The sequence below is a fragment of the Helobdella robusta genome, assembly GCF_000326865.2.
Source record: "Helobdella robusta unplaced genomic scaffold HELROscaffold_30, whole genome shotgun sequence".
Classification (NCBI taxonomy): Eukaryota; Metazoa; Annelida; class Clitellata; order Rhynchobdellida; family Glossiphoniidae; genus Helobdella; species Helobdella robusta.
In genome coordinates this window covers 2,201,711-2,226,932 of record NW_008704502.1, presented here as the reverse complement: position 1 = coordinate 2,226,932, position 25,222 = coordinate 2,201,711, and the positions used below count along the sequence as shown (strand labels likewise).

General features: G+C 36.5%; 5 protein-coding genes across 5 annotated transcripts; 2 read left to right on the top strand and 3 right to left on the bottom strand.

Annotated features, from left to right (window-relative positions):
- Positions 1 to 419: 419 nt before the first annotated feature.
- HELRODRAFT_81668 (hypothetical protein) lies at positions 420 to 1,046 on the top strand (the record flags this gene model as incomplete). Its single annotated transcript, XM_009022163.1, has 2 exons — positions 420 to 566; positions 951 to 1,046. Coding segments are annotated over 2 exons (243 nt in total), but the record flags the coding sequence as incomplete, so codon positions are not given.
- Positions 1,047 to 2,588: 1,542 nt separating this feature from the next.
- On the bottom strand, positions 2,589 to 14,190 carry HELRODRAFT_192253 (hypothetical protein; the record flags this gene model as incomplete). Its single annotated transcript, XM_009022162.1, has 7 exons — positions 2,589 to 3,041; positions 3,156 to 4,676; positions 4,998 to 5,621; positions 5,823 to 6,226; positions 6,535 to 6,688; positions 6,818 to 13,577; positions 14,011 to 14,190. 7 exons carry the CDS (start codon positions 14,188 to 14,190, stop codon positions 2,911 to 2,913), a joined length of 9,774 nt encoding a protein of 3,257 aa, XP_009020410.1. The 3' UTR covers positions 2,589 to 2,910.
- A 1,906-nt stretch (positions 14,191 to 16,096) lies between these two features.
- HELRODRAFT_151353 (hypothetical protein) lies at positions 16,097 to 16,564 on the top strand (the record flags this gene model as incomplete). The annotated part of the gene is made up of 1 exon (XM_009022161.1): positions 16,097 to 16,564. A coding segment is annotated over one exon (468 nt), but the record flags the coding sequence as incomplete, so codon positions are not given.
- Positions 16,565 to 17,372: 808 nt separating this feature from the next.
- On the bottom strand, positions 17,373 to 20,588 carry HELRODRAFT_100540 (hypothetical protein). Its single transcript, XM_009022160.1, has 8 exons — positions 20,532 to 20,588; positions 20,014 to 20,259; positions 19,562 to 19,748; positions 19,160 to 19,295; positions 18,766 to 18,967; positions 18,555 to 18,621; positions 18,393 to 18,468; positions 17,373 to 17,908 (listed from the first exon to the last, which is right to left on the bottom strand). Exons 2-8 carry the CDS (start codon positions 20,132 to 20,134, stop codon positions 17,723 to 17,725), a joined length of 975 nt encoding a protein of 324 aa, XP_009020408.1. The 5' UTR covers positions 20,135 to 20,259; positions 20,532 to 20,588; the 3' UTR covers positions 17,373 to 17,722.
- Positions 20,533 to 22,669, bottom strand: HELRODRAFT_144364 (hypothetical protein; the record flags this gene model as incomplete). Its single annotated transcript, XM_009022159.1, has 3 exons — positions 20,533 to 20,648; positions 22,208 to 22,321; positions 22,576 to 22,669. Coding segments are annotated over 3 exons (324 nt in total), but the record flags the coding sequence as incomplete, so codon positions are not given.
- Between the last annotated feature and the right edge of the window lie 2,553 nt (positions 22,670 to 25,222).

Genomic DNA, 25,222 nt, shown 5'->3' with positions numbered 1-25,222 from the left:
TTATTATATTAGTCAATAATAATGCTTGCAAGATTTTTATGACTTCTATCATTGAAGTTCTGACAATGCATTCATTTATTTAATAAACACTGTTGTCTGTCTTTTAGCGTCTCGCAATTTACTACACGGAAGAGTTGAGGAACAAGAAGAGAGAGGATTCTGAGTTAACTTTGACTTGCAAGATCTGTAAGACCAAGCAATTTACTGCCACTTCCACATTACTCTACCATTACAAAAGTCACGCTGGTATGTTTAGAAGATGAATTTTAGCATCATTAGCCTTTAAATTAACACTAATTTAACCTCTTGAAACTTTTCGAATTTGTAATCTTAGGTTGCTAATCTAGATGGTTGTATGAAAAACTTTGAATTTATACTCTTGATTGGATTTCATATATGCCAAATTTATTTATTTTTTAGGTATAAGGCCGTACATATGTAAGATCTGTAAAGCAACATTTACAAGGCAGCACAGCCTCAACTACCACACTCTCATCCATAAAAACCTCAATCGATTCAGGTGCGAGGATTGCGGTCGGATGTTTAGGCATCCCAGCCACTTTAAGGTGAGTGTATTGCAAAATGTAGTTGGATGGATATTTTTCACTATTCTCACTATTCTACCATCATGTGTGATTTACAATTAGATGAATCGTATGTATTATAAAAATTTGTGTATCGTGGTTGGTGGGTTGTTTTAAAGATTTGATGAGGTTGATATGTGAGGTTGGAGGTTGAGAAGATTCAATTGATTCTGTTTTTTTGGGTTTTAAAAATTAGAAAAGGTTTAAGTTAAACTCATATTTCAAATAATATGAGTTTAACTTATATAATAATATTTCAATGTAAAACTTGGGCTTGAGAAGGTAAATTTTGGGTACATCATCTTTGTTGATTGTCTGGTGATACATTTTTAAATTGATGTTGAGGAGATGCTTGATTGATTTCAGGAACATTGCCGGAAACACACAGGGGAGACCCCATTCCTCTGCAGCGACTGCCCTTTGCGGTTCAAAACTAGAAATACGTACAAACGCCACATGCGGACTAGGCATAACAAGTCAGTCGCCAGCATCTTCACTACAAAAACCAACCACCTTATCAGATCTAATCACCAGAAGAATAATGCCATTACTATAAGTAGATTGCATCGTGATAATAATAATAATGATGATGGTGATAAGATGATTACTAACTGGATCAATAAGGAAAATACTAACATCAACAGAACCATAATAAATGGTAAGTTGGTTGACAACAGCAGTTTCAGTTCGACCTCATCCAGCGAGCAAGCTGTCAAAAATCTTTTATTCAACACCAACAAAGTAATAGTCATTGCACCAGAAAACAATCCGGAACCATCAACTTTCTTCACCGGTAATACTGCAAACTTTGATTCCAATGATGTTATCTTTGTAAAGGAGGAACCAGTCGACAAAGATTGTGTTGACAAGTATCCTAAAATTTTACCAGCCCCAGCTGGCTTATACATCAATCCACTTTTAACAAGGCGCAAAATAACATTCAGCAGTAGGTTGATACCTAAGGTAAAAGATGAAAATGGGAATTACATTGCAACAGCACCTGTTGTTACATCACAGACCAATGTATCTGCTGCTTCTACATCACCACTTGTTGCTTCAACATCACTGCCTGTTGCTTCAACATTACCATCTGTTGCTTATGTTTTATCATCTGTCTCTTCAACGTCATCAACTGTACCCACAAATATGCCGAAACCTAATGTAACAATTTTACCCCCTCCAGCCATCTTACCAAGAAAAGGGCCAATCATCCTATCGAAACGGTGTCTGCCTAGAATACCTGAACCAATTATTATCGAACCTGAATAACATTTTGCAGCAGATTTTCTGATATTAAGTTAAGTACTGTTTCAATCATGCTAAATTATGGTAGCAAAATTCAATGTAAATTTATCATTCAACTTTATTTAAATTTATTTTCGAGTTACTGATTGTCTGATGTGTACAATTAATTCTGTTTGATAGTCGGATTTAAATTTATTTTTGGCATATTCTTTTTTGTTTGAATAACTTATTTTAGTTTATTTTCACTTAGCTTATTATATTAAAATAATATGTATTTATTTTGCCGACATTCATTCAAGTTTGAGGCACATTGCAAAAGTTAGTTTTTTTATTTTTTATGTTTCAACCGAATGTCCCATGATGGGCAGCAAAGCCATTTGGATAGAATAATATTGAAATTGAACTACCATCTAAAATAAATTCAGTAGTATATATAAAACTTAGCCTGCTCATTATACACCAATTTACTCTATAAATTCTACTCTCCGTTGATTTGATTTCTGTAACCAATAAATATACTTCTGGCTATTGTACGTGCCTTTGTTTTGTCCTGATGTGGCGATGTGCCAATCGTTTGACCAGCGGTCGTGGGTAAATATAACATAAATGCGGTCACCTCAATGAGACCCTTGCAAAAGTGATAGACACAATAAAAAACATTTTTATAGAAATGGACGGTCCATCAAAATTTTTTTTTGTAAAAGGAAGTGTGCTTTTAAAGTTTGCTACACTTACGGAACGAATTTTTTAAACCTCTTCCCAATATTTTTAAATTAATAAATTTCAAATGGAAAAATAAAATTTCGTTTTGATAAATGTGTTAATGAAAATTTCAAACGAGGCAACTCAAAATTTTCGGAATAATTCTGCCGTGTATCTACAAATAGCAATATATATCAAATGATCTTGTTTTTATACAATGCAACTTGCAAATGTTAATACATTAACGGTGTCATTTTTATGAAACATTCAACTGCCACCGGAATATGTGCATTTGTTGGAATATTAACTGACGAGTTAGTTTGTTCAATAAAATACTGTTCTGTTCAGTTGAACGTCTTTTCCACTGGTGGGTGACATTCTACTGGGTGCTTGATAAGCAGGTGGGTTCTAGCGAAGTTGCATTCTGAGCGTCATCATCATTTTCACCATCTTTGTCATCGTCATGCTTTCTTTTGATCTTGAGCCTCTTACTTGATTTACTTGAGGACACTGGAACGTAGAAAGTATAACTTCACAAAATATCACAAAATACGTGCAAACCTACAGACAATCAGTAAAAACAATTTGAATACCAGAATATTCACATCAGCATTCAAAACCTACCAGCTTTTCTTTTGCCAGATCTCAAGCCACTGGGTAGTGATGACAACGTAGTTATTCTTTCCATGGATGTGTTCCCCATCTGTGTGCTATTGTATGTACTAACAACCGGTGTACTGTCTTCTGTACTCCTACTGTCGTTGACTTTTGATTGGGCGCAAACAATGCCATCATCCTTCTTATCAGTTATCGAATTGTCTTTCGTGGAGATAATAATCTCATTGAACCTGTTTATTTCGAGGGTACAGTTTTTAATGTCAGATTTACTGTCATTATGTTTATCATCATAAGTATTATTGTTATTATTATCATCAGTGCTATTATCATTGTTGGTAGCACCAGAATTAATTTCCTTAAAATTATTGATGGAATTGTTGATAAGCTGTGTGCATATAGACCTATAGAGTTCATCGTCATCATGTTCAAAAGCGGATATGACGTCATCGTAGATGAATGACGATGCCGACGTTGGCGAGTTGAATGAATTATTATGGCAAACTTTCAGCAGGCTGTTGTTTATGTTTTGAAATTTTTTTCCGATAATTTGGTTGGAATTTCTTGCTTCAGCAACACTTTTGTTGTTATAACTTTTGAAGATGGCGTGCTTGATGTCATTTGCATTTCCTTTGTTCTCTTTCTCAGAGTTGCTCCTGGATATCAGTGATAGAGATGGTAATGTTGTTGATGTTGACACTGACATTAGTAGCACGTTGTTGATGTGTTGAAGGTGGCGCTGCAAAAATTGTTTGTCACTTTTGACGAGCACCTTCATAGAGTTGATGCCATTGATGAGATGTCGGTGCGAGGGGTTTGTTGAAATGTCAGTTGCGTCTGTGGCTTGTAACGATGCGATTGCAGAGTTTGTAGCGACGTTGTTGCTGGCGACGTCACTGATGTTTTTTCTGATCGTACTATTATAACTGTTGTTATGACTAATGTTGCTAGCATTAAAACTGCTATTGCTAACGAGACTTTTGTCTTTGTCAAAGCTAGTTGAAAAAGTCTTGTTGAAAGCCGTTGAAGATTTTAACGAATTCTTTCTTGATTTTAAATTGCAACAGCCAATAACAATGCCTTGGTGAATGACACCATCCAGTCCATAGGCACACAGACCTCCCCAGAACTCCACTGCTCCATAGCCGCCCCACTCATCCACCATGTAAACAATCTGAACATTTTTATTTTCCAGCTTCACTTCATTTTGCATCGTAACCCTGACAACAAGTCCCACAACATCGTAATCACTGTGTGACAATTCGTGTAGAATGTCTATGAACCTTGTGACGGAACGAGGAGTGTAGATGAGGTTGAGCAGGTTGGAGTCAATTTTCATCTTGTGGTACTGGGTCAATCTGGAAGTGGTCAAGTGCAGTGGCCAATCATTGCTGTCTTTATATATATTACGAAAAGTGGTACTGTTGTTGTTGTTGTTGTTGGGAATGACGTTATAGAGAAGGACTCGAGTTCCCTCTTGTAACAATTCACTCACTTCATGACTCACATTCCAAACTGATAACTGAGCCTCTGTAAAAATTTCATATTTCAAGTTTGCTATGTTAACCAATTTGCATCATCATCAGCATCATCATCATCATCATCTATTAACAGATTGATTAAGCATTCATCATCATCATCAACCATCATCATCATCATCTATTAACAGATTGATTAAGTTAATGACATTCTAGATCGGGATAGATGAATTAGTAGCGGAAGATAATAACCCGAAGAATGTTATTTATTTCATTGAACAAGCGTAATGAAATAAATAACCAATGAAACAACGGATGAATTAATAGATGAATGAATGAATGGAAGGATGAATGAATGAATGGCCGAACCAACCTGAAGCAGCATCAATATCCCTCCAGTGACAACCTCTGATGATGCATTTGAACATTGGCGTCACCAGCCGCTTCATGCCAGCCTCATCAGCCACTCCTCTCATCTTCATCTCCATGAATGCGTTCATTTCTTCCTTCCGTTTGACCATCATTTCACCACCATCATCACCATCCATGTTGTATTGAGAGTCAACAAAGTTGATGTTGCCTGATTTCTTCTCACCGCAACAAGTCTTCTCAAGAAATTCTCGTTGCCACTTGTTGTACAACTCCTCCATCTTCTTATCTCTCTGCCTCTGAAACATGCGATCGTACTTCCTCTCCAGCCTCTCTGACCTCATGACCCCCTTCACACCCTCCACAAACTTCTCGTGGTACATGGTGGGGTACCTCCGCACGACCACCACGTCCAGACAGGAGATGTTGCCACCACAGCCGGACATAGAAGATAGGGGCCACCTGGGAATGGACGATGCTAGCGTCACAAATCCCAACTTACAACCTGCACGTGCTCTCCTCGTACAGTTGGAGAAGATTTTGAGGGCCAGTCCGTTGGGCTGTTCGAGAGGGGAGCATGCTTCAGATGGGCCTGCCAACTCACTGCATACCATGAACAGCTTCGTGCCTTTCAATTTGGTTTGTTTGTTTGCGCGTGAATTACGTTTCAAACAGAAAATGTTAGCAACCTACAAAACGAACGAATTTAAGATGTTTAACGTCGATGAACTCTTGAAAAACTAAATAAAACCCACCAGAAAACATTCGCAATGTAAACGAGCAGAAACTGAGGAACGAGACAACACGAAACACACAAACAAAGACATACCAATTTGAACTTTCCTCTTGCTTATAAGAGTGTCCATGTGATCATCAACTAATGCATCCATGCAGTACCATCCATCAGTCAGCAACAGCTCGTACCTGCTACTCTTTATATCAGTCTTATTGTTGATGTAACTGGCGCTAATGTAACTGTTGTTAGTTTTGATGTCGCGAACGTCAGCTCTATCAAAGCCACTGTTGGTGTTACCATAACTTTGTAAACAGCTTTCGTTGACTAACATACTATCACTGATACCATCATCCTCATCTTCCTCCCCGCCATCGTTGTTATTACTCTTCCTTGTGATGTGAGCCACACACAACACCATGCCCTTTTTGCTCGAGTCATCTCGTTCGCATATCAACTTAATGGCACTCCTACGACATGCCAGTATCTCTGTATCGTATCTGCATTTGATATCGATCACCACCATCCTCATCTTATCATCATCATCTCATCACAATCATTTTATATTGAGTGTTTATAACATATAGTTATCATTAACGTTATCTCAAAAACAGATGAAATGATATCAATCGGATGAATGAACTATCATCATTATTATCACAATCATAATATTAATCGGCATCACATTCATCCGCAACCTCATCTTAATCATCATCTTCATCATCCAAACCATCATTTCAATCCTTCCAACCATCATTTCAATCCTTCCATCCATCATTTCAATCGTCTCAGCCATCATCCTTATCACCTAAACTTGAGTTGCTTCATGACGTACTGGGGCGACATCATACGTTTACCGCAAAAGACAGCCGGATGCATCCTGTACATGCAGGCCAGCTTCCAAACTACCCACCTGTAGTGGTTGGCTGTCCACTCTATGGTCACCATTGACGGGGTCACACCTAACAAATGATAACGAAGATGGAGAAAAAAATAATAATAACAATAATGATAATAATGACAATATTAATCCCAAACCAATGGCGGCCAAATTCAAAACCTTTATTCAACTAATTACACCCCACACGAACCATTGGTAGTTAGGAGTGCCTGGTACATTTCCACCTTGCTGATGTATCCATCGTCGTCAGCAACTAATGTTCCTCCGTCTTCTAGCTTCAACACACCCCACCTATTAGTGCTACTATTGGTACAACTGTTGGTTGCAGTATTATTACTGCTGTTCTTCTTATCTATGTAAGTACTGCCATTGTCTTCATCCGCGTCAGGTGTTTGTTTTAACGCAGAAGATATTAAAGATATATTAGTTTCATTATTGTTAGCACTCATTTCGTTAACACCTTCATCATTTTCATCATCGTACACACCAGATTTTACATCATTTACATCGTCGTCGTCATCACCGTTGCAGAATATGGACACATGAAATTTGAAGTCCTCTGCGTTCATAGCATTGACGCCTAACGCTAATTTGTATATAGTAGAATTGTCGTCTTCGCTGTTGTGGATGTGTTGTTGTTGGCAGTTGTTGTTGCTGTACTCTGCTACGAAATCACGCAACGACAACCTGGTGATGTTTTTGTTGTTTTTCGATTGGTACAAACTACCAAACTGATGCCGGACGTCGTTGTTTTGTATCTTCGATTGCATTATGTTTTGTTGTTGTGCACGAGCTTGCTGCAAATGTTGACGTTGACTTGTTGTTATTGCAGCTGTTCTATATGCAAGTTTTGTTGCAGTAGGTTGCTGTGTTGCCGGCTGACAAACTGTTGATGATGTGTTGTTACCAGCGCTAGGCTCGTTATTTTCCAACAATTTTGTTATTGCTGCAGGATTTTTCGCTTGCAACGACTGCGGTTGCTGAGACGTGGTTGCGCTACGATACGGAGTGACAAACTTTTTGCTGTGTTCGGTGCTCCTAACTCTACTTGTGCCGGTGTTGTCGTTGTCTATCAAATTTTTACCAGAAATGTTGCTGGAAAATTGTCTTGGGTGGAGATTGCTTTTCTTGGCGGTTCGATTGTCGCTAATGATGATATATTTTTTGCAGGACTTAGAAGAATCACTTCCATCCCCATTGTTAGTATTATTTTTACTGTTATTAGCATCACTATTGTTACTTTTATCACCATGATTATTGATATTATTATAAATATTATTACACATTTTAGTATCCTTTTCACCAAAATCTTTATTTTTGTCTACATTATCATTCATCAAAGTACCATCCCCGCAACCAACGTTGTCGTCATCATCATCCTCATTTTCATCATCACCGTCACGGAAAAAGGACTTGACATACGACAGTGAAGCTTCACTCACTTCAATCTTTCTACCCGATGCCGATTGAAACAGTGAGGATAAAGATGATGATGACGTCGTTGCAACCAATGACGATGACGTCATTGCTACAAATGATGATGATGATGACGCTGTTGCAGTCAATGATGGTGACGCTGCTGATAAAGCTGATGATGTTATAAACGAAGGCTTGGATTTTGCTTGTGATGAAACATTTTTTCCAATTATTTTAGAGCAACTCGTCATGTTTTGAGATTTGTTAAAATCTCTAGTCACGTAATTATTATCATCATCGTTAGCGACGTTATCATCTTCCTCATCATCGTCGCGAAGAAACGACTTGACATGTGCTAACGAAGCCTCACTCACTTCAATACATCTTCCTGACGCTGTTTGAAATAGTGACGACGATGATAATGCTGCTGCTGCTGTTGAGGATGATGATGATGCTAATGATGATGATGATGTCGCAATTGATGATGTCATACTAGATGTAATCAAAGAAGATGATGATGGGATTGTCAGCGATGATTTTTGATCCCATTTCCTTGGTTTATTAAAGTTATTACATCGGATATTATCGCCTTTTTTGGTTCTATTAAAATTATCTTTATTACGGTTATCATCGTTGTGGTTATTTATGTTATTATTAATGACGTCATCGTCGTCATTTTCCACCAAAACATCACCCAACAGTCCCCTCATTCCCACCACAGCACCGTCACTCACACCGACTTTCTTCCCCGACGCAGTTTGAAAACAAGACGACAACAACAACGATGATGATGATGACGTTGCAAATGATGATGATGATGATAAAGATGGCGTCACAGATAACGACGATAATGACGATGAAGAATTCATAATTGTCTTCATAGTTGCATCCGATGTGGATGAGGATGTGAGGGCTGGAAATGACGGAGCAGTGACAACATCACCATGTTCTCCACTCGCGATTAACTTAACGTCCAAATTAGCGTCATCATCCACAAGACAATTCTTCATCATCGATTCAGCCTTTAGCAAAAATTTCCTCTCAATATGCACCTTTTCACCACTGGCTTTTTGGAAACCGGTGAACATCAAACTATTTCCATTATTAAAGTGATTTTTATTCTGGCTCTCTTTTGAATAGATTGGGTTGATGTTGGTGTCTTGAAAACTATTTTTTAGCGTGCTGTAGTTAGGATTCCTGCAGTTTGTAGCATCACATTCATTGTTTCTTAACGTATTATTTCTTTCAATGTTACTACTCTGATAAGAATCGTCGTTTTTCAAAAGCGTTTTTTCACAATCCGATTTCTCTAAAATCTTAGCATTTCCTTCACCTACAACCAACTCATCCCCACATTCCTCATTCCATTCCAACTTATCAGCAGCCTTATTTCCGCAAGCAAATGGAGTGACAGGTGACAAGATGGGAGGGCCGTCAGATAAGATAGATGTGTTGCATTCAACTGCCACAGCTACTGATGCATCCTCTTTGCAATGATGAGCTGAAGAACCAAATGGTTCTACCTGAACGAGAATGGGCATTGGTGATGGAAGAACGGGTCTTGTGCTTATTCCAAAGACCTTACTTTCTCCACAGCCTACATTCTCACTGATACTATCAACATCACCATTATTACAGTTTTCATCATCACAGCTATGACAATTTGCATTATCATCATCTGCTACTAGATTTAAAATAGCAACATCCTCAAAAGCCTCAGTAGCAGAAATGTTACGATCTTCATCATGTTGGTGCAAGCTGTCATCAGTAGCAGTGACAGTTGGAACAAAGTTGTTGTTGAAGTTGTTGCTGTGGGTATTACCTAGGTACTGTGTGTTCACGGATTCATCAAATACAGAATTTGCAATGTAATCAAGGATCATAGAAACGTCATTGTTCTTTATTCCGTCATCATTATAATTATAATTATTAACATAATTATAATTATTAACATAATTATAATTATTAACATAATTATTAGCATAATTTCTGTTGTCATTTTGATTGCTAAGTGCTGTCATGGTATGTTCGTAGCTGAGAGACGGATTTGTGTTAATATTACTAATGTTATTATTATCATTAGAATAATTATAAATATTATTATGAATATTATTATTATTGTTGTTATTATTATTATTATTTTTAATGTTATCATTATCGGAGTAAGATGGCTTGAATGATTTTTTGGTGACAACAACATCAACATCATTTTCTTCATCACTGAGGTGTTTTCTCTTCAAGTTCACATTATTATTTATATTATTATTATTATTATTGTTACTGTTATTGTTATATTTATAATTGTTATTCAATTGCATATTGTGGTCGGTACAAATGTTGCCAGTAAAATTTTCACAAATTTGCAACAAATCCTTGGGGTTCGAGTTATCTATTCCATTTTTAAGCATTTCGTCGTTTGACTGCAATGTGCCGTGTTGAGAAAATCCAATTGTTGTACTCTTGTTGATGTCATCAGCAACTGTCTCATTGATGTTGTTGTTCGTTGAGCTGTTGATGTTGTTGTTCGTTGAGCTGTTGATGTTGTTGTTGTCGTCAACAGCAACTCCGTCATCATCAAAAATGTCCGCAAATAGCTTGTAAGCTTTTGTAAGTTTACAATCTGAGAGGCTTAAACATTTACCTCTTGCTGTTGTGAAACCAGTTCCTGTAGAGTTGTTGTTGTTGTTTGTGTTGCCGTTGTTGTATGTGTTAGTGTTGCTGTTTGTATGGCTGACATTGTTGTTTTTATTGTTGTAGGTGCTGTTGTTGTTAACGTTTTTCATGGAGTTTTTGTCATTGATATTGTTAGTAGCGTTATTGTTTGTGATTTGAGCAATGTTTTTGATGTTGTTCACACTAAAATTAATCTCATACTTATTACAATCGATAACATTGTTGCCGCATTTTGAACTGCTGTAGTCTGAGCTATTGTTGTTGGTTTTAACACTATCAACCGAAAAGTTCTTCGAGGAAGCCTTATCTTCGCCAACACTGATGTCCATTTTGTCAGTTTGAAAGTGAGTGCAGGTTGTGGTGTAATTCTCTCTGAAATTATGATAAGAACTGCCTCTGATGTTGACATCTCTTTTGACATCATCATCATTATCACTGTTAATACTACCATTGGTGTTGTTTTTACTGATGTTATCATCATTTACTGCACTAGTGTCATTAAAATTGATGCTGTCAGCATTACTAGCAGCCTTAAATACTCCTTTGAAATCAATGATATTATTGATTTTGACACCATTGTTATTGGTGTCGTTAATGTCATCATGCATATCCTGTTTGTCACAGCTTGCAACATTAACAAGACTGCTGATGTTGCCTGCTCTCAGCTTGACGTCATCGTCCATATTTATCCTTCTCAAATTAGCATACAGGGTTATCTTTCTTAAATCCTCTTTCTTCCATTTGCTTACTGGCTCCAAAGGAATGTTGAAAAGTGAACTTACAGAAGAATCATTACAATAATTAGTATCTCTGGTTCTGTAATTGCTGTTGAGATTGAAGACATTGCTTGGATGGGATTGGACAATTTGGGATCGAGATGGGTAGATAAATTTTTTCTGTCTGGCACATTGAATTGATGTTAGCAAGTTTTTGCTGTTACTGGCATGGTCATTACTGTTACTACTCAAGTCATTATTTGTTACTTCCTTGCTGGCATTGATGCTATCACTGATGCAATTAATGGTTTTATATTTACTACTGATGTTGATGTTGCTGTTATTGCTGTCGTTTTGAATTGTTGAAGATGTGTTGGCACATGTAGCATCCCTCTTGTCTTCTCCTTCATCTCTGTTGCTCCTCAGACTGTTCTCAGTGAGTTTTTTTATAACTGTAGTGTTAAACAATAAGGATTGTGAAGATGATGAAAATGACGATGCTGAAACTGCTGATGTTGATTTTGGTGAGGATGAAGACGCTGATGATGTTGATGTAAAAGTTGATGATGAAGATGATGTTGGTAATGGTGCAGAGCTGTTGTCAGTGGAGAAGAAGAGTTTGGTTCGATGGTGATTGACATTCGTAGACCTGATAGGTGTGGATGTCTGGAGACGGACTTGTCTCGTCGGATGTGATGTTGACGAGGATGACGGCGACGTGTGAGAGCATGACTCTGTGGAATGGTACAACAGATGCTTCTTGCTTTGTTTGATGGTTGAAGGCACTTCAAACGAAGACTCCTTCATAGATTTGTGGTTGTTGTAGCTTGGAGTTTTGTACAAAGTGTGCTTCATGTCGTTGCCTGGAATCATTACTGAAGAGATTGGTTGGTTGTTGATGTTGTTACATAAGTGATCTGTCGTCGTCATTGAATTGGAAGATGCTGGAATGGGATGAGAGTTGTTGCTATTTGATATCGTATCTTCCAGCCTACGTCCAATCTGCAACAAACTGAGATCCTTCATTGAGTCATTCATGCTGTTACCTCGCTCGTCGTCATGTGAATTGTTCACTTTATTGATGTCGCTGTCGTGAATGCTGCTAGTGTGATCATGTCGGTTGCCAATGATGCTATCAATGCCTACATTCATGTTGCTAGTGAATTTTTTTATAGGTTTTCTTGGTGACATCAGGTTAGGACTAAAATTAATGCCTCCAGAGTTAATATGTTTACTGCATTTTTCACTGATAATTTCATCATTATTTTCGATTGAAACATACATCTTTGAATCATCCAGAACACGATTATTGACAGTGTCATTAATAGAGTCTGTGAATATTAAAAAATTATGTTTAGTTTGATTAGTCTCTCCAAACTCCATCAGTTCCTCATTCAAATCTTCCTCAAAAGATCTTTTCTTAACATTTGTCGACTTACGTTTTGGCGCCTTTTTTAATTTTTTAAAAGATTTGGGCTTGGGGGTTGAGAAGAATAATGACAGAGCATCATCATTCTGCAAGTGTTTTGTGGGTGTGTTGTCCTTTCTTAATAGCTCTTTATAATTATTAATTTCAGACGAACTTTTACAAACAATTTGGTCATTTTTATTTATGGGTTCCACCATCACATCAGCAGATTCATCAAAATGTAGGTCGGTGGCACTGGTTGATGTTAAGTTATTGGTCATGGAAAGAACAGTAGAGGATAAAAGTGATGTGTCATTTTGGGGTTGTTGTTCGAAGTTTACGGTGGCCATTGAACTGGTCCACGATGTGTTCGTGTTGTTTGCACATAATGCCAGCACTGATGGCACACAACGTTCATTGCTAACATTTCTTATTGGTGGTGGATAATCGAGAATATTATGATCAAAACTAAAAGACGAAATTTCTGTGGAGGTAGTAATATTTTCAATTTCACTAACATCTTTTAATTCAGATATTTTGGGGCTAGCTTCATTTTCGTATTCCTTAGACTTAGTAGAATGACGACGTTTGTTAGGTTTGACATTTTGATTATGCTGTTGTAGCAGGAGATCATGCTCCCAGTTCTCATTCCTTTCCCCTAAGAAATCTAACTGTGTTGGAGATAGCAAATTATCAAAAAAATTGATAAAATCTTGATCTGATTCATCATTCATTTCCTTGTTTAAAAGAAATTTATTAAATTATTAATTACTTATGATTTAATTATTAATAATTTATTATTAAATTATTTATTGTTAAATTATTAATTACTTATGATTTAATTATTAATAATTTATTATTAAATTATTTATTGTTAAATTATTAATTATTAAATCATTAATTATTTACAATACTACTAAAACGATTGAATTCTAAAATTGTATTTGCCGCAAAAGTAAACTTTTTAACTAAAAGTAAACACTGACAAGAAAAAACTTGTATGGAAAGACTAAAATTTTTGTTATATGTAACCATTGAATTGTAAGGTTAAAATTCACGTTGTGTTAAAATCATGTTTGCCGGCGAGTTAACCACGACCAGAGGTTAACTACGTTATATATGTTATTAATAAGTAATAAATTTATAACTCAGACGACTGGAGTATTGCACTTTGTGTTGTAAGTTGTTCTGAGGTTCTGAACTAAATCGAATTCTGTCTTCGTTATGTTCTCGAAGTTCGTCATTTGCAAATAGGTATGAATGACCAAGGAAGGAATGATGACGGAGTTGCTGTTGCGCAAATGAGTTAAGCCTCTTTCTTTTCTGCGGCTCTTGTGCCGGAGTCGACATTAGTAAAGTTGGTTATTGTATCGTTGCATTTTCGTTAATTTGGTTTATTCGGTTAATTATTTAGTTAGGTTTTAATAAAGGAGGATTAATAATATATCTGTCGTTGCGTTTAGTTAATATCGAACCCGTTACATTGGTACCAGAAGTGGGGTAGTTATTTAATTGGTGTACGACAATATTTGATTAATTAAATAACTAATAGGACGTTTTGACATTTATATAAAAAGATTAATTAAATACTTAGTTATAAGTTATTACATTTGTTGTACGTTTGTTGTAAGTTGAGAATTCAAAATTATAATGGATCGATTGACGAAGATGAAACAACAAAAATTACAACGTCTGTCGAACGAACAGATAACAAAGAAGCTACTGAAGAGATCAATCGACGAAGCCAGTGTGCGATTGATGAGCCGATCACAGCTGTTAGAAACGTGGACAACAATTTTGGCGGACAGCGCTGATTCTCCATGAGTATTGCGGCGGAGGGCGCTGTGTCGAAAGATGCCGAAGGTGGATTGACCTTATACGAAAGGAAACAGTTAGAAATGGAATATAGGCTTCGAGAAGCGGAGATTGGTAGACAACGAGAAAAAGATGAGAGGGAATATAAGCTCAAAGAAGCATAGATGGCCAGACAGCGTTAAAGAGATGAAGCAGAGATGGCCAGACAGCGTGAAAAAGATGAAGCCGAATTCAGGCTTAAGAGTCAAGAATTAGAAATTCGACGACTAGAGGTAGAAGGTATGAATAATCGAAGAGTGGCCAATGATGCTAGTGAGGATAATAACACGATAAAACTAATGCAACAGACTCGATTTTTCGCGGAGTCGTTAAAACATCTGATAGGAACTTGTCCGTTAAAGCCAAGAGATATTCCTGCATTCTTTGAACACGTAAAGAAAATTTTTCGAAACTATCACGTAGACGGAGAAATTCAAGCCAATTTGTTGATAATGAGTTTGAACGAAATGGCCAAAACGTGGTTGCATACTATTTCCGCCGACGGTCTGAAGGATTATAGCGAAATTAAAAGACTCATTCTGCAGGAGTTCAGGTTAAACCCGACAAAATTGAGAGATGAATTCTTCGCCCTGAGAAGACAGAAAAGCGAATCGTACACGAGTTTCGGGGCGAAATTATACGGCACGCTGAACCACTATTTTCAAAGCCGTAACATTACGGGATTAGAAGATGCAATGAAATTGATATGTGCAGATAGAATGAAAGAGTTGCTATCAAGACATACTCTGAAATTTATTTTGTCACAAGAGCAAGCAGCTTCCTGGATGAGTCCTGACGTGTTGGCACAAACGATCGACAAATATGAAACTGCCATGAACATGAAAGTTTCGAGCGGCAATACATATATGCCGGAAAGTATCATTCAGATACAATCATTTCGAGAAAATGAGCACCAGATGTATAGAAGTAGCAACAACAAATCAGCTTCACCCAAACAAACCTGTTTTTCTTGCGGGAAGATTGGTCATATTGCAAAGCACTTTACATGGAAAAATAGAAATACACCTACGGCCACTGAAACGTCATGCGCTGTGAAACGAACAAAGAAACACAAAGACCACAACAAAAACGTCAACAGCAGAGGCAGTCAAAAAAGCAACCGCAACAACATCAGGAACAAACTAATGATGAAATATCAAATTATAAAAGTATTAACAACATCAGCTCCTCAAAATATGATCATAAATCTTCGGGTGAGACTCTACAACCCAGATCGTCCAATGCCGAAAATTTTTCGGAGAGCCTCAAAACTTCTGCGAAGCCGTCGACATCAAGACAAGTTCCAGTAGAATTTCCGTCAACATACGCGTCCTTAGCATCGTCGACAACCAATGAAAGAAGTCACACAGTTTCAGAAAGCTTGTCAGTGGCGTGTGTAACGTTGGAACACCCATCCCATGAGCTACTGAAAGACAACAACTTCACCTGGCACAAGTACAATTCTTACCGAGCCAAATGCCTCAAGGATCGTCGGAAGGTTGGGATCGGGCAGTCTACAGAAATGAACACTCTTTTCAGGTTTTGGTCATTTTTTCTTCGTCACCACTTTTACCAAAAAATGTACGAGGAGTTCAGGCAACTTGCCATTGAAGATGCCAATAAAGGGTTCAGGTATGGCTTGGAATGTCTGTTTCGGTTCTATAGTCATGGTTTGGAGAAAAGATATCGACCTGACTTGCTTGAGCACTTCCAAGAGGAGACCATCAAAGATAATCAAAATGGCCAGTTATATGGCCTGGAAAAGTTCTGGGCTTTCCTCAAATATTCAAGGAAACATGTGCTGGTCGATGGCAGGTTGAGGGGATGGCTCAGCAAGTATCAGAGACTGGAGGATTTCAAAGTTGAGCCCCTTCTCGGTTCGGGGCCAAGCTTCCATCTCAACAGTCAAATGCAACCTCATTTTTACTCGAACAGGCCTCCAATGAATTATATGACCAGAGTCAGACAGGACTCAGAAAGATCAGATCCATCAAGGAATAGAAGTGGTGGCCAACATCACCAGCAACATCAGATGCGAAGCTGTGCCAATGCCAGACTATACAATGCCCGAGTTAAAGAGGCACAAAGATTACTTCAGTTTGGGCTATTCTAAAATTCCGATCATGGATTTGCTTATCCAAAATCAAGAGTATAATACACAATTCTATTATCGTCCAGGTGCACGTAATGTTGCAAAATTTTCCTCCAGGATATAAAAGTCAAGAAATATTTATTGCATTTTTGGACATTGATTTTTGTTTTGTTTAGTTTTTATTTTTGTATGTGAGATGAATGTTACATTCATCCTCCTAGGCGTTGGAGGTGTGTAATGGAAATTGTTCCATTACATGGTCACGTGGGCTAGTTACTAGCACAAAGCACGTGTGCTTACCTAGGAGAGAGCGCCGTATGGTCACGTGGGTTGGCTACTAGACCAAAGTACAAGCGCTTACCTAGGAGAGAGCAATGTGCAAGTCTATAAATAGCCTGCGCAAATGAGTTAAGCCTCTTTCTTTTCTGCGGCTCTTGTGCCGGAGTCGACATTAGTAAAGTTGGTTATTGTATCGTTGCATTTTCGTTAATTTGGTTTATTCGGTTAATTATTTAGTTAGGTTTTAATAAAGGAGGATTAATAATATATCTGTCGTTGCGTTTAGTTAATATCGAACCCGTTACACAAGATGTTATTTTTGTTTATTTTCAAGCAGATTAAACAATTTTTCAAAATATTTACAATAAGTAAAAATGACATCGAAGTATTTGCACTGCACTCAACGAGTTATCATTGAAAAAAATTATTACACAAGGGTGACATTAAAAATTTTAATGTCTCCTCAAAATTCCAACACAGTAAAGATATACTTGTATGGCTTACACAAATTCTCAATGCCAATATTAAGAATACATAATAACAATTGCAATGTAAAATACGTTTTGAATTTTATAACAAGATCAAAAAAGCTTCAACAATATATTAAGAAAGCACCGTTTTATAACAAAATAAATAAATAAAATACGAAAGAATAAATCATTTGGCTGATTTAATAATCGTCTGAATCCAATCAATGAAATCGACAACGTTAGTGAACATGGTAGGTTTGACTCCGTTGGGAGACGCACACGATCCGTAGTCATCCGATCCGGAACTGACCAATCCCCTAACCAACCATCTACCAGACGGATGACGACATATCAGTGGACCTCCGCTGTCACCCTGTTACAATTTCACGTTATATTATAAAATAATTTTTTAACAACTCTCTCTTACTCCCTCTCTTCTGTCTTTGTCTCTGTCTCTCTCTGTCTCTCTCTCTCTCGTATTTTCCAGAGGCACACATCTAATGTTATTAGCGGGTATCGTTTGCATTCAAACCCAGTCACAGCCTGGTACTTTAACTACCGCCCAGAGACCTCATCCAAGTAGTGCAACCAACTATCATTATTTAACGGCAAGAGCGAATTTTAATGAGCGTGCCGTATACACAAAAAGATAAATCATTGATAAAAGAAATTAAAAAAAGATCGAATGAAAAAGACTAATTGAAAACATGACTGAGAATTTAACTGGCAGAGGCAGAAAGTAATATTTTTTTAAATCTACGGCAATATATTAATTTATTTATTAATTTTGTTTATCTCGTACTTTCATCAAATAACACAACTTATTCATAATGAAATGATGTAACTCAGTGGCTAACGTGGCATGGCTTAATGGAGTTGGTTAGATAGCTAACGCATAACTTTGTCGCATCATTCACGTAGCTGGCATCCAATCTTTATAAAATTATTAAAATTTATTTTCGTTAAGTTTTTTTTTTATAAATTCATTTATCAAAATCAAAAGTTGAACATTCACTAACGTCTTGCATACTTCTGGATCCAATTCTTGCAGTTTGACCTGTCTTAAATCTATGACGGGATCTATTCCTTGAAGATAAATAAAAAAATTAAACATTTCCAATTTCAGTTTTTACTCTATTAATAAATTAAAGCAATACTTTTACTACATTGCCAGTAGACAAGTTAAAACATAGAACAGGAACATTCAGAAAGAAAAAAAAATTGGCTAGCCGAAGTCGTCAATGTTGGTATAGCCCCACCCCAAGCCATAACACAGGGGAGCCTTTTCTTCAGGTTTTGGCAGGCATGCAGTGGCGATGTAATCATTTAAAGTGGCGGGTTTTTCTAGTTCAACCAGTGCTATGTCAAGGTTGTATTTGTTGTCGTTGAAATTGTAAAGATGGTAGATATGGATCTTTTCCACTCTGATGACCTGAGGAAGTTTTTAAAAGTTTACAAATTTTCTGCCTCAAACTTTTTAAATTTTGAAAATTAAATGAAAATTAAGTAAAACGTTAGTAGCTTAAATAGATTGACTGGTAAACTTCAAATATTTCATTGGAATAATTATGACAAGTTTGATTTTTAAAAATTATTGAATTAAAAGTGGAAGAATTGATGTAACCTGCAGATGTTTTGTCGATCCGATATTCTTAGTGGACCCCAATCTAACGCTGAAGTGATTTGGATGGTCGAACATAGGACGATGTTTGTCGTCGGTTGATGAGAAGACGAAGCAGTGAGCAGCTGTCAGAACGAACCTTTTCAATGTAGGTAGGTGGGTAGGTAGATGGTCTAGTGAACATTCACGTCAGGTAGTTAACGGTTTCAGAATCGAATAAAAAAATTATAGAAAATATAATTTGATAATTAATTTACTAGAAGTATCTAGTCAGTTTCAGATAAAGCTTTTTTTAATTTTCGATACGAAACGGAACTTGAATTACTACTGAGCCAACCAACTAAAAACAAAACTCATAGATTCGTTTGAACAAAAGGTTAAAAGTTAAAGGTCACGCCGCCAAACCTCTCATGGACGAGAGTACCTCCACAAATATGTTTGTTGTGCCTCATAAGGGCAGCCATGAACGGCCACTGGACCTCCTTCTGAACAACATCCCCTCCTATAATGTAGGCTCCAACGGTTGGGACTGTTGATAATCCACATGTTTTTGGGGTGCATTGTAACTGAATTGTTCGGTTTGACCCACAACCTAGTTTGGATATTATGAAGGTTTAAATGAATTATGATTACTGCGTGCGAATGTATTCAATTGAAATCATTTTTTTGTTGCAATACTGTATCCATATATGAATATGATGGGACGCGTGTTTTGCTTCGTCTATGTTTGCTATATAACTTATTCGTCATCATCATCTCCATCATCATCATCTCCATCATCATCATCTCCATCATCTTCGTCATCATAATCATCACGACTCGCAACAGCAATTGTTATAGCTACAACCAGCACCTACTTCTAGATAAGTTGAACTTTTTTATATCGAATTCGCTACCACCGCCGTCAATTCTAACAAAGTACCAATTATACATCCTGGTGACATTATTGAGGATGACGTCACCAATGGACGAGTCCATATCGAGGTGTGTGCAGACTTTGTTGTTCCACACGTTGTTCCAACCTACTGAACAGAATGGTACGTACGTGGCTTGTTCACCACTGAAACCCTTTAAAATTGGGACCGGATCCACGGGCTGAATGACTGTTATTATTATTATTTATTTATTTACTTTGTTATTATTATATTTATTGTTTATATTATTATTTAATAATTGTTAAAAAATAATTAACATTAAAAATTTGCTTATACACGGAGTTTGTATGTTTCGATACTGCCAACTATTTAACCATTGGCTAAAACACATGAAATAATAAAATATTGAAATAATTTTGAATTCGGTGATAGTTTTGTGATTGAAGATAAATATAATTTAACGATTGGCTGGAGAATAAAAACAGAGTTGGCAAACGTACAGCAGTTAATCTCGTCTGATCCATCCGGACAGTCCGAACTGCCATCGCATTTCTTCGAAAGTTCCACGCATGCGTACTTGTACTTGCATTGGAAACTCGTAACCGGGTTGCACTGGTCTGAGGTTTGAAAAAAAATTGGTTATAAATGAAACAAAACGAAATTTGACGCGATATTAGAAATTTCAAGAAATGTAACGTCGTAGTTATGACCTGACAAATAATTTTAAAAAAATTTTTTCAGTCTGGCTATTCCAAAAATGGAATAAACATTAACTATTAAAAATGCACCAAACCGGTCTAAAAAAAAATGGTATTCAGCATGGTATTCGTCCGATTATCGAACGGTATAACTGACTGTTCGATTTAGTCAAATAAATTGTGTAAAATATGAACATTAAAATAGTGATGGATTTTTGTACGTTGTTGGAGAGGTTGAATGGTACTAACTGCACTTGCTTTCGTCCCAGCCATCGCTGCAATCGCTGTATCCATCGCATAACCAACTCTCCTCTACGCACCTACTGCTTCCAGGACATCTCACCTGGCCCTCTTTGCAGGATTTGCCTGGTTACATTTAGAAGTTTGTAATAGTTACGGAATGTTCAACATCGAGATCAGTGGCGGATTTATAAGGGAAGGAAGCGTTGTGAGCAGTTTTTTAATGAAAGTCAGAATAAGGACTGTTTTATGTGTGAAATCGACCAAAAATTGAACTTGATAAGCAAAAAAAGGTTGTCAGCCACATCACCACAATCCTGGCCTCCCGTAAAAATGTAAGCGGAACGGAATATATTAAAAATTGTTGAATATTAGTTGGTTGTACGGCTGACCGACTGACCAACCAAAGAACCGACCGACCGACTGTCCTACTGACCAACCGACCGGTCGACTGACCAGCCAACCAACTAACCAGGGCAATTGTTTTCATCAGAGCCATCGTTGCAGTCTTCAAAACCATCACACACACGTGAACCATACCTGAGGCACTGTGGTGTGTCCTTACACATGAACCCGTCACATTCTAGTACACGCGAAAAAGTGATGAAAAACGAAAAATGTTATTAATTTTTAATTAATTAAATAACTTAGTTAAAATAATTTACTTTAAAATCTTAAAATATTGACACCGCGCCTAAAAAGCGTTCTCAGAAGGTTAATATGAAACCAAAAACAGCCCGCTTCAAAATGATAAAATCGTTACTCCATCAGACTCTAAAATTTCACATCATATAGCCACATCACCACGTGACGTTCGATTACGTCACAGCATTACATCATTTCTTTACAAAGTCACTAACTGCAATTAATCCTGGAGAGTTCATTCGGGCAGTCGCAGGCATCCAGCAGGCATTTGTTGTACGGCTCGCACCAGGTTGATGTTACTGAAAGATTTCGTTATTATTGTCTTGATACAACTATTGTTATGATAACCAATAATAATAATAATCATCATCATCATTATTATTATTATAATTATTATTATTGTATTTAATTACAATTCTTAGAGTTATCAACAGATAACGACATCATCATTCCAGAGCACCTCAACCATCACGTCACCCAAATAACAATAACAACAACAACAACAACATTAACAACAACAATAATAATAACAATAATAATAATAATAATAATAATAATAATAATAATAATAATAATATGGTGGTTACTTGCACAAGAGCAATTGACCTCATCTGATCTGTCCAGGCAGTCTTGTACTCCATTGCATCTTTTGGCATTGCTGTAACATCCACTTCCCAGTTGGCATGCTACCTCACCAGGGGCACAAACTTTGGCGGAAAATATTTCGAAGAAAAAGTTTATGATGTTCATCTATTTAAAATTACTTTGAAACTTTGCGGTTGTGACAACTTGTGTTAATAGTTTAAATAATTTAGATAATGTTTGGCTTAAAAGTTTCGCGAACATTAACTCTAACATAATTTAATGCCTCACATCTCATAACCTACACACACACACACATAAACTCAGACACGCACACATACACACGCATAGACACACACACAAACACACACACAAACACACATACCACAATTCATTTCATCTTCTCCTCTATCGCAATCTGGATGACCATTGCACCTAAGACTCTTATTAATGATTGTAGTACCGGTCGGACACTTGTATGTTGCTGGGTTAAATAACAAATGTCACGCCTTTAATGTGTAGCAATATAGTTTTGTTTTTCTTCATCTTATTAGTATTATTATATAATTATAATAATTATTATTAATAGGTAAAGGTTAAAGGTCTATTACACTAATCCTATGATCAGAGAAACAATACACAATCATCGCATATGAATACATGCTACAAGACGCTTTACACACGAAGCGAGTGATATGTGGAGATTGTTTTTGTCGTATTCGAACCAGGTCACTGCGAAATATCACCATGCGACTTTAACCACTAGGCTATCACGCTTTGTAGTTATATTAGCACACAGACTACAAAAAGATCTCGATCTTACCACAGTTGCTTTCATCGCTGCCATCGGCGCAGTTGTCGCTCATGTCGCACACGAAGTCCTCGTACAGGCAGCCGCTACCGTCACGACATTTAAACACTTTGTCAGCTGCAAAATCGCCAGCTCCACATTTGTACGCCGGTGGTACTGCCAATTTTTTTTTTAAATTTATTTACCAAAATTTATGAATAAAATTGAAAGTTTTTTGAAAAAATCTATGAAAATCTATCTATTGCTTAGCTAGTTTTGGGCTTTTTGGGTTGTACCATAAAAATTGTTTATCTTATTAGTACAATTACGGTCCAAATTTGTGTAAAATGTTTTGAAAATTTTATGTCATAAACTTGTGTTCGTAACTTACAAGCATAGTATAATAAATGAATAAATAAATGAATGAACGAATGAATAAAACTTGTATTCGTAATTTATAAAAACTGTACAATAAATGAATGAACGAATGAATGAACGAATGAATTAACAAACGAACGAACAAACGAACGAACAAACGAACGAACAAACGAACAAATGAATAAATGAAAAAATACTCACTAATGCAAATATAACACTTTACAAATATTAAAAAAAAATTAACAATTTCATTTAAAAATTTTCTTCCAAGCAACAACAACCTTTCTGCAGCTGACACTGCCCTCTGTAGATAAAGAAATCATCTAGCGCAATGTAGGACAGCGAGTTTGCCGCGGTTGTTGATGATGTCAAAGGCTTCTTAACTTCAAAACGGATTGTTGAAGTGTAGAAGTCTAACGGAAGTTCCATTACCGCCCACCTGGTTTAAATTCAGATAGGAATATCCGGTTACAACTTGAAAGAAAATTGATTCGACTACAAAATGGTTCACAGGAAATGGATTCTATTACTGAATGATTTACAAAGAATGGATTCTACTACAGAATTTTGAATGGATTTTGACGTTTGGTTAAAAATTTTTAAAAAGTTGTGAAAAAAATCTTTATACTTTGATAAGAAGGCGTTGCAATTTGAATTATAAAACGTTCTTTTTAAAAAGAAATCGGTGTATATTAATGGTTGAAATGAATGAGTGAACGAACAGAAGAGTGATTGCGTGAAGGAAAGTAAGAATATAATGAATAAATGATTGAATGAATGGATAATATATAAATAAATAAATGAATGAATGAATGAACGAACGAACAAACGCACCTGGGTTCGTTAACATGCTTCATCACAAACGTTCGCCTAGCAATGAAAGAATCAATGGCCATAGGAACCATCACAACCTTACATTAATGACGAAATTTTTAATTTATTACTATATTAATTGTTTTATTGATATCATCGCTATCCAAACTTGAAATTGTTAATTAACTATTCATTAAAATATTTTTTGTCTTCTATTTTATCATATTTAGTTTTTAAATTTATAAATTTTAAAAATTAAAAACTCATATATGAATTTTCGCCACGTCCAAATGCGTCAAAAACATGAGGCAAATTGTCAAAATCGCTCCTCATAATCAAACACGTTAACAATTATATGAATGATTAATAAATAAATTGATTAACTAATCAAACACGTTAACAATTATATGAATGATTAATAAATAAATTAATTAACTAATTGGTTAGTAATTAATTGAGTAGATAAAAAAACATTTATTTGTTACCCTTAGTTCACTTTCATCAACCATACTATAGTGAAACTGAAAGCACCCAAATATTCCTGTGGATTCGGAAATGAAAACGGGAATTTCCAGGACAACCAAGCCATCCGGAGCAAGAGGTGACGTGTCGAGGTATAAAATGTTACCTGGATTGAGATAGTGGGATGGTGGGATCAGAACGGTGGGATGTGGAGTGTCGTGTGTCCAGTTGAAGTTATAAAATGAACGCATCTTCGTGAGAGGTTAATTAACAATTTTATTTGAAGTAGAATATATTTATTATCTTTGGTATAGAACGTCATTAATATTTATTATCTTTCTTCTACATGATTTTAATAAACCATCCCCATCTTTTCAAACATAATCATATCGTCATTTCTGACTACTCCATTTTTAAACGTCATCACCAATAACGTCTTCATCACCACAATCATCGACATCACCACCATTGTGACGTCATCATGACATCACTATAATCCCTACCATGTGATTGGCCAGGAGGGGGTCCACCGGCATCAAGCAGGTAGGTGGAGCTAACGTTAGTGACTGACCAATCAGCATCG

Coding starts and splice junctions, on each gene's coding strand:
- HELRODRAFT_100540 (XM_009022160.1), bottom strand. CDS start 20,134: ATGGACTCGTCCATTGGTGACGTCATCCTCAATAATGTCACCAGGATG. Junction 19,749..20,013: donor AAAGTTCAACTTATCTAGAA/GTAGGTGCTGGT, acceptor TATCCAAACTAG/GTTGTGGGTCAAACCGAACA. Junction 19,296..19,561: donor GGTACTCTCGTCCATGAGAG/GTTTGGCGGCGT, acceptor TACATTGAAAAG/GTTCGTTCTGACAGCTGCTC.